Genomic DNA, 18773 nt, shown 5'->3' with positions numbered 1-18773 from the left:
TACATGTCTCTCCCTCGTCTTCAAAGTTTATCTTAATTTCTGTTTGCATGGACTTTGTCATGGATACAGATTCTTCTCCGGACGGAGGGAGGGAGCGAGCGAGCGAGCGATCACTCGCTTGTTCTGTTTTGTTGAATTATTAGCTTGAATGCTCCTTTTGCTTATGGTGGATTTTCTCGCAAATATCATTTGGCATGCTCCATCTTGGCTGAATATGAAGGGTTTAGGTACCTTTACACTTCTTTGATACGCTTCTACTCTTACCTTCCTCCTCTCTTGAATATGAACATGATAGTTAGTACAAGTATAGACCCTCTTATCGTTCGAAAATTATGAGTGGGGTTAGTGAAAGGAGTGGGTATTCCGCTCGTTTGGTGAACAACTCACATGACATGGGTTCACCACCAAGTGGCGTTCCGGGTCAATGAAGTAAATACTTGTGGACAGAAGATATCTTTATGTGTCTTCATTTCATTTGCACAAGATGTCATTGTGGCGGTGAACTTGTGTCATGTAACTCCCCTATTTGGTGGGAAGTTGGAACAGGACATGAAAAGTCCTCCGTTTGGTGGGTTTTCAATCCTAACCACGTACAAAGGCAAGGGGATTGAACCCATGGAAGGAAGGGAGGGAGCAGATGAGCTTCAACCCAATTAGACCAAAGTGGGCAATCAAGACTTGTAAGACTTGTATCGTCAACCAAATCATCATTTTTTTTCCTTTTCTTTCAAACACAAACAGAAATTAGACAAGGCGGGTAACCCAGTTATAATAATTTGGGTTATTATTATTTTGTTTACACACACACATATAAATGATAGGATAAGTACGCTAAATTCATCTACACTACAAAGAGGGAGTTTCAACCTTAGGTCAAAGGAAAATTTTATCTGGACCCAAAATTTCTCTTTTCTAAACCCAATTTATAATTTGTATTACTTTGAAATTTCTGTTTTAAGAAAAAGAAGATAATGAAAAAGAAACCCAGCCAAAGTTACCACCAACATCCACCCCTACCTCTCCAAACCCAAAGACACCCAATGTTGCTCGCCCCCTCACCAAGCACCCAGCCACGCCCCTTGCACCTTCCCTACCACCCACAATCAAAGAACCAAATCTCATCCCACCATAATAATGTTTTAAAAGGCAAAGGTGTGGGTGAAATGTAGCCTTGAGTAATATTTTGGTGTGATATGTAGTCTTTTTTTTTTTTTTTTTTTTTTGAGTACATTGATATTTTTACACTAGGGGGAGGGAGAATTCGGTTAAGCCCCACAATGAGCAACCTAGTCTCAAATTCGTCATTCACAAGATTCGAACCTAAAACCTCTCACTTCTAAACGAAGAAGAATATTACCAGACCGTAATAGTGAGTGACGGTGTAATATGTAGTCTTAGAAAAGAGAAATAAGAATAATATAATATATCTTTTGAGAAAAAGAAAAATATAACGTTAAAAAACCATAACACTATGTTTGGGTGAAGAGATTTAAAATTATTAAGGAATTTAAAAATGACGAGATTTTATTTTCTAGAATTTGTAAATTTTCTTGTTTGGTTAACCTAAAAGAACAATGGAATTGAATACGTAATTTGTTATTTTTAAACTGTCAATCATAAAAATTGAGAAATGACACCTATTTACATGGAATTTGAACTTGGGATTTGGAGGTTCCAAATTCCAAGTTTTTTTTCCACGCGGAAATTCTAAATTTCTATGTTTATGAATCCAAACAAGAGAATTGGTGTCTGTCAATTTATAAATTCTAACTTTTACCAAAATTCTATGTTTATTTTCCTCATCCAAACATAGTGTAAAGGGCCTTTAATTTTTCTACTAGGTTGTTATGAGAATATCTAGGAAAAGATGCTTATCTTTTTTTTTTTGTTTTTTTTTTGTTTTTAGTCAAACGATAAACTTTGTTATGTTAAATGTTAAATTAGCCATGGTCGAGGTTCGCGTTGTCATGCAAGGGCTAAACACCTCTCCACCACTGTAATAAATGGACACTTACAAAGATGCTTATTTATCTTAAAAAAGAATAAAAACATTAACAAAAATAAAAATATGCTTATCTATCTATCTTGTCTTTGAAATTTAAAATCAGATAAGTGAACGGAAAAAAAGATAGTGGGGTAATAAATGTCAGTAAGGTGGGGTCACTTTAAATTTTAAAAGAGAAAAAAAGCATAAAAATAAAAGAAAAAGAAAGAAAAGTCAGGAAGAAAAAACCCTCTAATCTTCTTCATCTTCTTCACTAGGCACCCCAGCTCTGCAACTTCATCTTCTTCCCTGGGTGCCCCAACTCTGCAACTAAAAAAATTCTAGATTCTGCAACTTAAGAAAGAAAAAGGACGCCATTCGAACGCCTCGAGGCCCGCCTCAGCCGCCTATGAGCACCTCAACCACACCTAGGCGAGTTTTTGCCTAATCCTGCTGGGAGATGCAATTTCATGGTCGCCCTGCCTCTGAAACTGCCTAGGTGCATCTCGAGGCGGATTTTTAAATACACGGCACTATAATATGGAAGCAATACTTCAACACCATAATGATAAATCAATTAAGGGATATCATCTAATTGAGCCAATTTGTTTAATCTCAATCAATGAGCATGTGTGCAAAATCCTAGTTCTTCATTCTCCCTTTTCACAAAATTTGAGGTTGAGAGTGATGAACTAATTTGAGGTTGATGAAAGTCAATGAGTCTAAATCATTCAATAGGAATGACAAAGAGTTTCGGTCGGTGATTGGAGAGGGGTTGTTTTCGTGGGGGGTGTGAATGGAGAGGTATTTTCACTAATATAGGTTGTGTTTTGCTTTTTCTTTCTAAACCCATTTAGTATATGGGGGTAAAACAGGGATTTCAAAATAAAATAAAATAAGTTGGGTTTAGAATGAGAAATGTTTGATCTGAGTGAAAATTTTCTCGACCAAAATATCATACAACTCGAGCCAACTTAATTAAATATACATCTACATAAAACTCGGTACTCACGGTGAGAATGGTTTCTCTCTTTCAATTAATAATCCAAAATTACAAACTAATTTTAGTGACAAGTAAAAGTAAAACACTTCTCCAAAAAGCGGTATGAATAACAAGTAGGAGTTTACATAAACATACACTGTGACTGTCCTTAAATTAAAACACTTTTAAGCAAAATAATTAGCAATCAAATTACAAAAACATCCCTAAAGCAAATAGCCACCAAGAGCAGCAGCAGATTATAATCATCTGGGCCTACCCATGCTGGATCCAGGCCCACTCTTCCCCATTCCAACTCCACTCACACCCATCTGATGGAACCCACTCCCTCCGTACACGTGTCCCTGATGCTGCTGCTGCTGTTGTTGCTGCTGCTGCCAATATACCCCAGCTCCACCACTACTCCCACCACTACCACCACCCCCCTCATACCCAACCCCACCGATTCCGCCACCGCTCCCGTCCTTGTCACGCGCCGCCACGCTGCTCTTCTCCCCTTCCATCTCCCTAAACCTCTGCAAGTAAACCTTCAGAGGCTCCACGTACTCCTCGAACCCTAACGTCGTCATCGCCCAGAGCAAATCGTCGCCGTTGATCGTCTTCCTCTTCTCCCTCTGACACTTGTCGGAGGCCTCCCCGGTAATGAAGCTTATGAACTCTGACACGCATTCCTGCACCGTCTCCTTCGCGTCCTTCGAGATCTTCGCGTTCGCCGGCAGCGCCTTTTTCATGATCCGGCTCACGTTCGCTATCGGCAGCAACCGGTCCTGTTCCCGCGGCGAGAGCTCGCTCTTCCCGTGCGCTCCTCCCGAGTCGTTGTCTGAGTCCGCCATTGATGACAATTTTCAAGCTTCTTGTAGTAATATCGGTACAAAAATGATACAAAGTTGACTTCACATACTGTAGTCCCCGATCAAAATCGCTAAAGAAATGAAAATTTCGAGCTGAAATTTCCAGAAATTGCAATTGGAGCTTGGATTTTTGAACAAATTGGATATATTTTTGTTTGGAGAACTTGAAGAAAAAAGACAGATTCCAAAAAATTTGGAAATTTGTAAAATCGGAGCTTTGGAATATGAGAAATTTCGACGAGAGAGGGGGCTGGGTTTGGGAGCGAGTGAGTTGGGTCCGTTGGATCATGGAGTTAATAACGCCTATCCGGTGGTCACGTGGACGAATGTGAACCGTTGTTTGCCGATAAGTGTTGAGTGCGCACCGACGGCTTTGCGGGCGTCGGATGAGTTGAGGTGGATGATCTGGACCGTTCATTTGGTATCCGACACGTGGTTGGTCTGACCTGGATTTCCATTTTCAGGAGATATCCAACCTTTTGTGGAATACCTCTTTTTATTTTTATTTTTTTTATTTCAATTTTCACCCTATAATTATTTATTTTATTTTCCTACAACGAGCTTGAATCAGTATCTTGTATTAGATAGATATTTGTTAAATGTTTTGGGATGTTTTGTTGTTAAAATTTTTAATTTTTTTTTTAGTATATCAATATTTTTACATTAAGGGAATGAGAGTTCGTCAAAGACACATAATGGGCAGCCTAATTTGGTATCAAATTCGCCATCTATAAGATTCAAACCTAAGACCTCTCACTTCTAAGTGAAGAGGAATAAAGATTCATTGTTTTTTGAAATTTTTTTTATTTATTTTTTGGTAATACTCCAAAAATCTCATTCTACACTCCTCATAAGTAAAATTTTCTTACTAATTATAGAAAGTTTGGAGTGCAAAATGAGATTTTTGAAATGCCAATAATGATTCCCTATTTTTTATTTTATTTATAAAAATAGAAAATCAAGTTTGTGGAAATGTATACATTGAATCTTAAAACCCTTTTTTAGATGTACAATTCCAAAGAAAGTGAATATGAGTCACATAATCTAGTGAAATTTGATACGTTTTTTTATATAAATGATCAAACACCAAAATTGTGACAGCCCGTCCCGAATTATTCGTACCGTAGGTGTGAAATGATGATTTTGTCCTTGGTGATTATTTGTCATTTTGGGGTGATTGTTTTGTGGTTTTGTTGGTTGCATTTGGACCACACACACATTCACACACCCCATTTGAGCATTGTATGAGAAATTATTACCTAGTTTTGGTTATGTGCTTTAAATTGACGACTTTATAGTTGTTTTGCATATAGGTGAGACCCATCATGAGGACGAGCGTAGACACTCGAGGTAACGGGGTTACGACCCTTCCACATACCAGTTAGTGGGCTTTTGGTTTTCCGTATATACCTATATACTTGTGGTTTTTCTCAGAAAATGAAATGGAATGTTTATAGGTTTTAAATGCCATGCGTAGCGTTTGCCTATTTATTTATGCATTAGTAGTTGCATATATGTATGTTTAGTGCCACGGACGCACAGGTAAGTGCCGGGTAAGTTTATGGTTTATGATTGTGAATTAGTGGTTATATGAGATGCATAGAGAGCTCATAACCTGCACCCTCGGTGTTAGTGCTCCCGCCCAGAGTAGGGCACAGTCCTTCACGTGATGTTCACTTTTCGCACCATACGCTCATCTTGGATCCAAGTTAGGTGCATAGTCCTGTCGTACATACCACTTTAGGTGGTTCCGACTCGTAGGTGACCCGCAATTATTCGCCCAGTCTTCACGTGATCATAGCACTTGAGCGTATTTATTTACACCCAGTCCTGTCATACATACCACTTTAGGTGGTTCCGACTCGTGTGCAAGTATAGTTAGTGAGTTGGGGATTTGAGCTCTAGATTCAGCCGTACAGGTCACGTTAGGTGACTCCAGCTGACATGTTACTTGCATTGATTGACATTACCTGGGTTACTTACAGTTTATGTGGAGGCATTCGACATGACATATTTCTGAACATGTTTTCGATATATATGTATATTCTATTTTATGGGAAACTATACAGGTTTTACAGCGAGGGGTTAGAACTTTTGATAATGAATTGATTTTGAAAAGTTTTGTTTTTACCCACTCACACTTTCTGTTTTGCGTCTTTCTAGGTTGTAGTTAGAAGCAAGTTTGTGGTTCTGACAGAACATCACAAATGTAGGATCACCTTTGGGTGTTGTGTAATTAGTATTCGTTCTTCTGGACTGCGCTTAGGCTTTCTGTGCTCTGATTATATTTATCACACTTAGTCTCGCATTAGTGTGTTAACTTAACTAGTTTTTTTTAGTAGTTTGATTTTTATTTATTCGTACTTTTATTATTATCTTTTGCTTCCGCACTGTGCACATGGCTACGTCACCCTCACATGATGGCCATCACGCCTTAATTTCAGTCGGGATGTGTCAAAAACCTGTTTATACAAAATAAAAATTTAGAACATTATGACTATTGAGATATTGCTGATATTACATTGTTACATTGTCAGTGTCACACAATTTACTTAATCAGTAATTACAATTATTGTATAATTATGTAGCAGGTTAGAGTATGTAACTAGAAAACAGTAGTTAATTGACACAAAAATGAAAGGGCAAGAGAACATCAAATCAAATTCAAGAAAGCGATATTGGAAAAAGAGGAATTGGTACTTGAAACTTTTCATAGAAGAGTGAATACTAGTAAACAACTGAATTACAAGTATTTGTTTTTTTTAATGCAAAATATGCAATTTTCAACTGTTTTTGTCTATTAAACATGATCTGTTGCTTTAACTTTTTGTCTTTGTATGGTTTATTATTGTAATATTTATGCCTTGAATCGCTGCCAACTTGGCAGAACAAATCTCCATTTGACACCTCCTCCAAGTTGTCTAAGAAGCTTTCTACTTTACACTTGGGTGATAATTTGTTTTTTTGGATCATGTCACTTGTGAAAACTTACAAATTAAGCTTAGTTTAAGGGTTCCAAACCCAAAACAAAAACTTAATTGTTTATGATACTAATAAACATTATGTCTATGACTCTTGTGTACGTTGTGAATATAAAATGTTTAATTACTTATCTTTTACTGGGGAAGGCATCAAATTTTCTCTGAGAATAATTCATATGGAACAGGTTGCCACTGATTTTTAATCCAATAATTAAATGTCACGTGTAACTTTTCATTCACATAACATTTGAATTCAATACATAACATTATATTATTGAATCCGAATGTCGCATGGTAATGGAACTCATTTTATACATGTTGTTCTTGTTAAATGCTACTATTGGAGTGAGCTTTTACTTTCTAGGTTCTAGTGGGAGTGTTGGTCACACACAATGACCTACTATTAAGGCAACGACGCACAATTCCAAATCTTGTATACAAACTGCCGATTTGATGATCTAACTCTCAATATGTTATGTACTTAATTTTGGTTTTTGTTGACCCTTTCTATGACGACCGGAGGAATACCTTGTATTCGATACGTTCTTGTACATCATCGTCAACAAAATAATACGAGGGTTTAAGGTGTCTAGACATACGCTTTCACTGTAAACGGGTTTGAAATTCGAATTCACCATTACCAAATGTTGCAAAATTACAATTTCAAAACACACAAATTCATATGAATCTTGAATCTGAACGCAAAGATAATAATTCTTAACCACGATACTTGAGATGAAAACCTTTACATAAGTAATATTCTCAAATACGCAAATATACATGTGGCTTGAACCCAATAGGCAATAGCTAGCTCACCCTCACCATATATTAACTGATCAAATAAATGTTTAATTTAATGATGATGTAAGGTGATGAGTTAATATTATATTATATATTTTACCTCATTCTTAGTATAATTTGGTAATTATTTTGGTAGAATTATAATACTTTGCTTTATATTTTCAATATATAACATTCGACTTTCTCTGGAGCAAAATATGACCAAACGGACGAATTTTGGAGTGATTCGAATTGGAGGACATTCATGTGTCTCTTGGCTTATTCGTGTCAAAATTTGGGATTTTTATACCAAGCTGTTATTTTCTGGCGATTTATTAAAGAAGCAGTGCGCATTATTAGAAAATGACGTTTCTGGGTTTAAACTACGTTTTTGGAGCCTAAGATGACCTCAGATAGGTTCGTGGCCTTCTGGAGAAGTGTTCAGAATAGTCCAAGCCTTAAATCCAGCTATTTTGGGTGAGTTTTGGAGCTGTTATGGATTCAAAACGTGGCTGTGCAGATTTTTTGGCGAATTTACCAAGTTAATTTAAGATTATGTTTCCTATTTTGATTCAATTTATTTGGTTTCCTAGTTTGATTCTAAGACATTTTACTAGGAGGATTTTGTTGAGAGTAGTATAAATAAGCCTTTTGGTCGACTTAGGGTTTTTCTACTACGTACGCAAGATTTGAGAAGAAGATTTTGGCTAGAGCTTAGAGATTTTTAGACTTTATTCTACAATGTGTTTTCATTCTTTTTCTATTTCAATACAATTCTTTTGATTTTAATTATGAATATGCGCAAGTAATTCTCTTTGCTAGGGTGAAGCTATGATCCTTAGCAAGAATATGTAGTCTCTTTTTAATTTACTTATGAATTTATGCATAAAAGTTTTGGATTGTTAATCACTGTGTTTTAAACTATCTATTTGTCTTAATGATTCGTGACTATAAGCTCAAGTTGATTACTTAATAAAGTATCGTCATCGATACAAATAAAATACAATTCCAACGTAGTGAGAAAATAACACTTAAAATTTTTATATCATGAGACGCTGAAATAAAAACCCTAACACAAAAATTAAAGTTGAAATGTGCTTAAAAATAAAATTAACTCGGTTTAAATCTTTCTATCAAATAATACTTTGTATTTTTATATGATGAGACACTGAAATTAAAACCCTAACACAAAAATTAAAGTTGAAATGCGCTTACTGATGGGACGTTTGGCAAGTGCGCCACTTCACAAGTGAGACTCTGAGAGCGAAGCAATCTGTCTTTGTCTACAGGAGGATCACATAATTTACTTAACCAGCAAAAGCCAAAGCCTGTATATTTTAATGTTGTTAAAATCCTTATTTCCTTTTTTTTGAACCAAACGCCAAAACCTGTTTATGCAAAATAAAAATTTAGAACATTATGATTATTGAGATATTGCTGATATTACGTTGCTAATAGGGTGTCACACAATTTACTTAACCAGCAAAAGCAATTGTGGTATAATTATGTAGCAGGTTAGACCATGTAACAAGAAATAGTAGTTAATTGACACAAAAATGAAAGGGTAATATCTAATCAAATTAAAGAATGTGATTTTCCTTTATATAAGCGACACAGATAAAAGAAAGATTCGAACTTGAAAATTCTAATAAAAGAGTAAATACTTGTAAACAGATGAACTACAAAGTAAGAAAATTTCAACTGTTTTGTGTATTAAACATGAATTGTTGCTTTTACTTTTGTCTTAGTATGGTTTATTATTGTAATAATTATGTCTTCAATCGCTTCCAACTTGGCAGCGCAAATCCCCATTTGACACCTCCTCCAAGTAACACTTAGATGAGAATTTGTCTTTTTCGATCATGTCACTTGTGAAAATTTACAAATTAAATTAGTTTAAGGGTTCCTAACCCAATACAAAAACTGAATTGTTTATGTTACTAATGAAAAAAAAGAAGTTTAACGAAAAGTTCACGGTATTGTTCACTTTAACGAAAAATCACATTTTTATACTAATGTCAATCCTAGTATTATTCACTTTACCCTTTATTTTATCCTTATCATTAAAACTCAAAGTTTCCAAACATTTTTCATTAATTTTCCTTAAAAACATGACTCTTGTTACTTGTACATAAAAAATGTTTAATCACTTATTTTTTACTAGGCAAATTATCAAATTTTCTTTGAAAATGATTTATATAGAACAGGTTCAAAGCCACTGTAATATACTAATTTAATAATAAAAAGTTCAAAGCCACTTAGTATTACGGTCTAGTGATATTCTTTTTTATTTGAACTTGAGAAGTTTTAGGTTCGAATCTCGTGGATGACGGATTTGATACCACATTAGGCAGCCCATTGTGTGATTTAGCCGAACTCCTCATTCTCTTAAGGTAAAAATATCGATATACTAAAAAAAACTAAAAAATAAAATATCATGTGTAACTTTTTTTATTACATAATATTATATTATGACCTTAAATATCACATGGTGCTAAACTCGTTACATTTAAGTTGTTCTGAATGCTACTGTTGAAGTGAGCTTGGACTTTCTAGTTTCTAGTGGAAGTGTAAGTGTTGGTCACACACAGTGGCCTACTATTAAGGCAACTAAACGTAGTTTCAAAATCTCCACATTAAATAATCTTGTATACAAGCAAACTGCCGACTTCGTGTCCTTACCCTTAATATATTATATACCTAATTTTGGCTTTCTTGACCCTTTGTATGGTGATCGGAAGAATTCCTTATATTCGATATGTTGCTGTATATCGTCCTTAATATTAACTCCATTACAAAAAATCAAGGAAGAACGAAGAATCGAAAAGATGAAGAACTAGAGAGAAACTTTAGGGAGAAATAAGACTTTTGTATTTCTTAAAAAATTGACTAACTTTTTACATTTGTAAGTTGCAATTCTTAATATACTTAAGCACAATAGAAGCTTATTTGTAACAAATTAACTAGCTAACAAATCACTTAACAGCCTTACAATATTCTAACAACTTTGACTGACATAACAAAAATTATATGACAACCAATGATCATAAGACATTTGTCTTCACTTAACAACATAAAATAGGCACAAACTTGCACCATAAAAGGGTTTGAAATTTGAATCCATGGTAATGTCGCAAAATTACAGTCTAAATACACAAGTTGAAATGAGTTTCATTCATTCAAAAACCCCAAACAATTTCAATATTTCTTTCAATATGTAAGTGTTAGGTCCTAAGTTCCATTCTCATAAATGGTGAGTTTTCTTGAGTTCCATTCTCATAATTGATGAATTCGTACCGAATTATTGACATCCTATATTGTTGGCCTGTTGGATAGACCGTCTCACATTCCACATAAAGCCAAAGTCGCCTAAGTTTATTCACATGGTAAATTTACCTCCATCCTTATATGCTTGTAATTTACATATTCAAATTTTCAACCTTCGACGTAAGGATAATTGTTCTTAACCGTTTGGAGTAATATTCTCCATACAAATATAGATGTGGATTGGACACAATAGCTAGCTCACCCACACCCTCACCCATATATTAACTGATCAAATAATTGTTTAATTTAATTACTTCAAATTATTTTGATGATGCAAGCTCAAGTTGATTCCTTGATAAAATGTCATTTTCGATACAAATAAAATACAATTCCAACGAAGTGGAGGAAATAACACAATAATTAAAGTTGAATGCGCTTAAAATATAATAATTAACCGGGGGCTAAACCATTCTATCTGTATATTTTTCTGATGCGATGTTTGGCAAGTGCTCCACTTCGCAGTCACAAGTGAGAGTGGAGCAATCCGTCTTTGTCTAAAGGAAGGATCACTAGTGTAAACGCATTTACGAAAGGAACTCTGCAGGCACTGGGAAACATCAGATTATTAGTGGTAATTTGCTTGATGTCACAAAATATTATCAATAACAGTCGTCGGAACGAAGTGTTTTCCACAATAAATACATTTTAACAAAACAAATGTCACGTCAATGATAATTGAATAGTTAAATGATTTCCAAATTAATTATAGCTCTACTTGCGAATTATTCATATGCATGCATGGGAGGATGTCCACCTAAAGTGATGCATTAGAAGGGTCAGCTTTATGTCCCAAATGTAGGGGAGGAGGAGGAGGCATAAGGGGGGCCATCAATGTTGAACACATTTAGCCGGAGGAAATAGGTAGAAAGAAATGTATGCAAAAAAGAGCAAAATTAATGTGATAGGGAGTTCGACATCTTTCAATTGAGAAGAGAAATACCAATACATCAATAACTAGTTGTCTCACACTATTAATCATTGTTTGAAAAGTTGTCACTTGCATCCTTCCATCAGCGTCTGCTGGTTTATGTCATTTTCAAGGGCAAACATTTCCACTCACAGAGTCACATCATATATTGTTAACACAGTCCCTGAGTCTCCACTTTCTTCTCTTGTTTCAACTTGAATTTGGGATGACATGAGAAGAAAATGAGAGGTATGAGGCTAGGAAGCATAACAACATGAGTGAACATGTTTACCTATTTTGTTAGAAAAATAAATGAGACGGACTGACCAAATTGACACATTAAGCAAAATATTAAGCAAGAACATTCAAAAATTAAGGCCACGGCCCACGGTAATAAAATCAGAACTGACGACGGACTTTATAACAGAATACACGATACCATACGAGCACTTTTATAGGCTACATCTTATTCATTTGATATTTGAAATCCAATCCTCCAGAAGTTCGATAAGCTAGAGGACGAGATGGAAACGTTCAAGAAGAAACTTGATAATTGATCATTCAGGGATTTTGACATAATTTGTTCTAAATTCTAATACCAATACCATCTCAACCAACAGCATAAAAACTTTACTTGATAATTCACATCTTCAAAAGAGACAGACAAGCGTATCCACGATGACATTGGAATCGGAAGGACCGGCTGAAAACTTCAACTTGGTTTTAACATAAAACATATACTGAAATAAAAAGATATGTAAAAAACAAAGACAGAGTTCCAAGCAAACAAACACCAAACACCAAAGCCACAACACAATGTCTGGACCTTGTATAATTTAAGCATTGCACGACTTTACTTGCTAGTACAAGCATTCAAATCTAATAGGTGAATGTTGGATTCTTTTGTATCAAGCTAGAATATTTACTCAAGCTTTCACAAGAGATATGCAGGGCTTGCATAAAAATGGAGAAAAGAAAATGCAAGCTAAGTTTTTGTGGAAAATGGTCTTAAGCCAACAAAACCAGAAAGTTGGCATTTGGCTTCTTTATTGATTTCAACAGAGATTTTTCTGGAGAGAGAGATTTTCTCTTCTATCAATACATTACAACCTTTCTCAACACACTTTCACCTACTTGTCTGCAGCCATATTGGTTTTTCAAGACAAAAGTCACACAAGTCACAATGATTTACAGAAAAAGGACATCTGATGTTCTTGGTACCGTTTGGTACATGGGACGGGACGGAACAGAGTGGGACAAGACGTTCCGTCCCACGTTTGGTGCGCCTAAAATGGGTGGAACGAGCTGTTCCACGGGACGAGTTTTGGGTGAATTTTCGTTCCACCTCACCCCCCTGGAACCACTCGTTCCACATCCGTGGAACACAAAATTATAACATCTCCGTCTCCTTCTTCTTCCTCCTTGTTTCCATCTGAGGGCATCTTTGCTCCCGCTTCGTTCCGTTCCGTCCTATCCCGTCCCGTCCCGTCCCGTTCCGTTCCGTCCCGTCCTGTCTGCATACCAAACGATACCATAATTACAACTGAACATATATTTAACTTGCCCCTTAATGTGAAGTTGTTGAACTCCCAAGAGTGTCCTTAAATATTAAAATCTAATCTTTGGCAATGCTTTGGTGAAGATGTCAACAACTTGCTCCTCTGTTCTGCAATAGACTAGGTTAACTTCTTTTTCTTCAACAACATCTTGGATGAAGTGATTCTTTAGTTTGATGTGCCTAGTAGCACCATGATTGATAGGATTCCTAGAAATTGCTATTGCTGATTTGTTGTCACAAAGGAGAGGAATTGGCTCCTCTTGCTTCTCACCAATATCATTCATGATCTTTCTCAACCATATAGCTTGAGTGCTTGCCAAAGTAGTTGATACATATTCAGCTTCCATAGTTGATAGAGCAACATTGTCTTGCTTCTTTGAGGTCCTTGAGAACACACTAGTCCTTAATGAATAAGTATACTCCGATGTACTCTTCATGTCATGATGTGGTAGAAACTAACACACTAATTAAACCCTTTAATTATGCAATCGTAGTATGAGTAAGTAGGGATCGTTCTATTCTAGGGATTAGAAGGGATGCTAATCAACACAAATTAAACTTATAAAACTCAAAACTAAGTTAAGCTAACAACAAAACAGTGACTGGGGGGGATTTTAGACGAATTTAATTAAAACAAAAGTAAAGAGCATCAAGTAAATTAAGTTGTGAATGAAATATGGATGAAACGATAGCTAAAGGATTTTTCTCCACACATGAATCATATGCATACAAATCGATTTCCAGTTAGTCTTCCTATAAACCATGAATGACAATGCCCCAAATTAACTATAAACAACACTAATTAACTCTCAGATTTTCCTAAGTTCATTGAAGTGGACTCAGCGATGCAACCAAATTATTCTTCTCAAGTTTCCTAACTATGAAAAACATGATAGAGATACATCTCAAAGATCATTAAGTTTTGTGAAAATCATAAGCATTGACAAAGCATTTGTAACTTTGAAACGCATGATACTCCTGCCAAGAATTTACTTAACTCAATCATGGCTAGCGACTTTTACTACTTACAAATATAAGTTCATAACGATTAGGTGAAATTCCTTTATATTCTAGCATCAAATCCTTGCATGCAAACTAAGTATGCATCCTTAATAAACATACATGAATAAGTTCTCTATAAAGCAGATAAGTAAATCGTATTCATGTCTTGTGAAACAATAACTAGATGTAATCAATTCATATAAAACATATGATCATGGCTTTGAATTCACCTCTAGCTAAAAAGAAACATAGTTACACATGTTAATCATAACTGAAAAACAATCTAAAATAAACATTGAAACTTAAAAAAAAGATAGAGAGAACTCTGAAAATTCCAGCAACTTCAGTGGATGAATGGTAGGCGCAGTACACCCTAAATCACTGCAGGAATTTCATATATATAGGGGGAATGGCTGAATCCAAGGAGAAAAGGGATTAGGTGTTTTGAGTTATTTTAGGACTCTAAGAATCAGGTAGAAAGTGTTTGAATGTGATTAGGATTCATCTTTGCAGCTGGAAATAAAATAAGATAATGTAGGATAGGATAAGATAGGATAAGATAATGTTCCTCTCCAACTAGGATTCCTCTTTCTTGTGTAATTCTTTGTCTTCCAAGCCTCAACTTTAATTTCTCCAGAGTTTAGCGCGTGTCTAACACTACTTAAACACCAAAAATGTCTGCCCATATGCTATCCATGCATGCTATCCAATCCAAGTCCAAAACTGCTCCAAAATGCTCCACTTTGCCATTTATTATCATCTTTACCAACTGGACCTTCAATAATACGAAAATAGCTTAAATTACTACAATAAATGGAGATTAACTAAGTAAATGCAAATAAATAAGATAACAAAGTCGCATAAATATGCTCCTATCAAATTCCCCCACACTTAGCTTTTGCTAGTCCCCGAGCAAAACAAAGAAAACAAAACAAAACCTAAACCTTCCAACAATTGTCTCAGGGATTTCTAATGAAACATGACATGTTAAAAATCACTACTCACATAGATTTTAGCCATCCTTACTCTTAAGCTTATACCTAATTGTAGTAACCACTCACTAGCTATAATTTAATCAATTAAAACAACATTTGAAAGTAGTAACATGCCTTAGAGAATTCACTCAATTCCTCACTGGATATACTCTCTATTTTCACACAAATTTTCTGACTACACTCCTTATACTAAGTATATGTGAGAAGATTGATGTAAACATGTAAACTAGCACTCACATATGTTATAACAAAGAAGGCACTTTTTGGAATTATTAATACACACATGTATATGATCTCATGAACCGAATGCCACTACTTAGAAGCAAGAACCAGGGATTCCATATGCTCGTACCAATTTCAAACTCCACATATTAAGACACATAACAATCAAGATAAAAGTCTAAAAGTTATAATGGGGCTAAGGTATTGGCTAACAAAGAAAGGTTAAGGATAAATAAATGTTCTTAAAGTGATAGTAAGCAAAGTAATGAAATCAATACTTAGAATTCAATTTTTGATTGCAGCACCCAACTTTAAACACAAAAGGAAGATTCGTACAACTTTAGGGTCAGATTCATATTTTTGAACCCTTCTTCAACAACCAACGCTTATGAACTCATTCTCACTTCTTTTCAACCTCTTTTTTTTTTTCTTTTCTCAACTTTTTTTTTGCCTTTCTTTTTTTCTTTTTCTTTTTTGTTTTTTTGAAACATAAAAGATAAGCACTACTTCACTGGATTCAAAAGAACAAATTCTTCCCCCACACTTGTTTTTCTGCAAATCATAGATCAAAATGAATTCCCAATAAGTCCACTATTCTTTAAGAACAAGGGTATGGATATTCCTATACTAGGCTAGGTAGAGATAATGCACGCTAACAAAGAAAATAACCTAAATAAGGCTCAAAGGGGTTAAACCTACAATACATATGCAAAGGATAAGGCTTTTTGGCTCTGGTGGTAACTAAACAACTTCATCTTATTATTTGTCATGTAAACAATTTTATGCTTTGAATGAAATGGGCATAAGTTCTAGTATTTGGAACTAAAAAGATGAAAAAGCATTCTAAGTATCAACCAAGCAAAGAAATAATGAGATCATGCAATGACTTTAGAAAACAAGAATATCACAGATTAATAACTTTCCAAACAAAGAATAGGCTCAAGTCTCACAGGGTTGTAGTGTTAGTTTGAGTTTCTTCCTTTAAGCATGTTACAAAAACTGATTTCTTTTTCTTTGTGATTACATGTGAATACGTAAATGACAACTACAACTAACTATTAACCAAATAGCATATCAAACTTCCACCCATATTTGTAACTTTCTTTAACAGTCATGCAATTAAAAACCAAATTCTCATCATTGTGTTGGAAGGTACCCTAAGACACAAACAAGCAACAAAAATGACTCTTTTTGGTTTTTTCTCAAGCTTTTTCGATTTTTTTTTCTCAAATTTTTTTGTAATACAAGAAAACACTTTAAAACAGTGAATAACAATATTAGTAGTGATAGGTGGTGAAATAAGAAGAGAAATCATGAAAAACAATATGTTTACACCCCCCTCCAAACACTTAAACAAACATTGTCTTCAATGTTTCAAAAATAAACTTAAACAAGAAAGCAATAAAAGATAACTAGCAAACAAGACAATCATGGAAAAGTAAAAACAATAAAGAGAAGGGTAAAAGAAAACAAATCTGGTTGTAGGAGTCGGAAATTCCAATGTCTCTTTGTTTGAACACATGGGTTGCCTCCCAAGAAGCGTTTGATTTAATGTCTTCTTGCCGGATGATACCTCCATTTAATCCTTACTAAGACCAGCGGCATGGAGTTGATCTTTGAATTGAAAGTGATAATTGAAATGTTTCGGTAATGGTTTAAATTCTAGATTGGGTGCTTGAATCATTGAAATCAACATGTTAGTAGAAATCTTGAGGAGGCGGCTTACCTATGTGTTGTGACAAGAACTCAAGAACAAACACTACTTCAAAAGTTTCAAGAATGTTGCACTCATCCAGATTTGGTATGAGGGCAATAACTTGTCCCGCAGATTTGGTATAAGGGCAGTAACTTGTCCCGTGTTATAAAATTCAACTTCTTTGGGGATGGTTGCCTCCAGTACATCCTCTTTGATGAATTCTAGATATTCCCTAGCCACTTCTTCTCTTGAATCTTTGGAAAGGTTTCGAAGATGTCTTTCTTTCCCTTTTTTTATCTTGGATTGCAAAAACCTGCGAGGAAAAGGTACATTTGGTGGACTGGGGTTAGAAAGACTTGAATTTAGAACAACCTCACTTGAATTGGATAATGGTGGAGCTAGGGTAGCTGCAACAATAGGATTAGATCAATTATTGGGTGCTGTGACAAGGCTTTTTCTAAGCTTGCATGGCTGAGTCTTCCTCCTCCTCTTCGGACAACAGCTTTTTGTCCACTTCTAGGCTATGTTTGGACATCTTTGGTTCATCTCCAACCTCTATACCATTTCCCAAAGTGATAGCTTCAGTGGTTTCAAAATCTCCCTTTGAATTGACAATAGTTAAGTTGGAGAGTTCGCTTTGTTCTTGAATTTGTCCCATGAATTCTGCGATTTGTCCAAGTTAATTTTTCAATTCGACCATCTCTTTAGCTTGGTTTTCTAAGTCCTGAGTCAAAGAAGCACAAGAAGTATTTAGTGTTTGAAGAATTTTAACATGATCTATGGACATACTTGAATTTGGTTGGAATTGTTGTGGGGGAGATTATGGTGGCTGCATAGGTCTTGAATAGAACTCCTTAGATGGCTGCCAATATCATTCTTATTGAACTTGTTGAGTTTCCCTCCACATAAAATTTGAATGATCTTTCCCACCTGGATTGTAAGTGTTGGAAAACAAATTGTTCATTGATTGATTATGGCCTTGATAACCCCAAGCATTGACACTATCCCAACCTCCATTCTCAATTAATTGAGGATGTTGATTAGTTTGATATCCTTTCCTATAGGACATATCAAATGTAGCCACACTTTGCATTGTGGACCTTTCAAGCTTGAAGATTAGCAATAGCCATGTCTTACTTCTCTAGTACATGAAATAAAAGAAATAAAACTAAATCAAATATCAAAAGAAATAGAAAACAAATGAAAAACATAGAGCAATTAGCAATTTTACTAATCCCCGGCAATGGCGCCAAAATTTTGATGTGGTAAAAACTAACACACAAATTAAACCCTTTAATTATGCAATCATAGTATGAGTAAGTAGGGATCATTTTATTTCAGGGATTAGAAGGGATGCTAATCAACACAAATTAAACTTATAAAAATGAAACCTAAGTTAAACTAACAACAAAACAATGATTGGGGGGGATTTTGGACGAATTTAATTAAAACAAAAGTAAAGTGCAGCAA

At 35.1% G+C, this 18773-nt stretch overlaps 1 protein-coding gene across 1 annotated transcript; it reads right to left on the bottom strand.

Moving 5' to 3' along the window:
• Positions 1 to 2992: 2992 nt before the first annotated feature.
• LOC103938278 (nuclear transcription factor Y subunit B-3-like) lies at positions 2993 to 4119 on the bottom strand. The gene has a single exon (XM_048574797.1). The coding sequence runs from the start codon at positions 3815 to 3817 to the stop codon at positions 3230 to 3232; it is 588 nt and encodes a 195-aa protein (XP_048430754.1). The 5' UTR covers positions 3818 to 4119; the 3' UTR covers positions 2993 to 3229.
• Positions 4120 to 18773: the final 14654 nt, after the last annotated feature.

This window comes from the organism of the source record quoted next, unplaced genomic scaffold (assembly GCF_019419815.1).
Source record: "Pyrus x bretschneideri cultivar Hongxiangsu unplaced genomic scaffold, Pyrus_bretschneideri_v1 Contig75, whole genome shotgun sequence".
NCBI lineage: Eukaryota > Viridiplantae > Streptophyta > Magnoliopsida > Rosales > Rosaceae > Pyrus > Pyrus x bretschneideri.
The sequence above is the reverse complement of the archived record's forward strand: the minus strand, read 5'-3'. Positions and strand labels throughout refer to the sequence as shown.

Coding starts and splice junctions, on each gene's coding strand:
- LOC103938278 (XM_048574797.1), bottom strand. CDS start 3,817: ATGGCGGACTCAGACAACGACTCGGGAGGAGCGCACGGGAAGAGCGAG.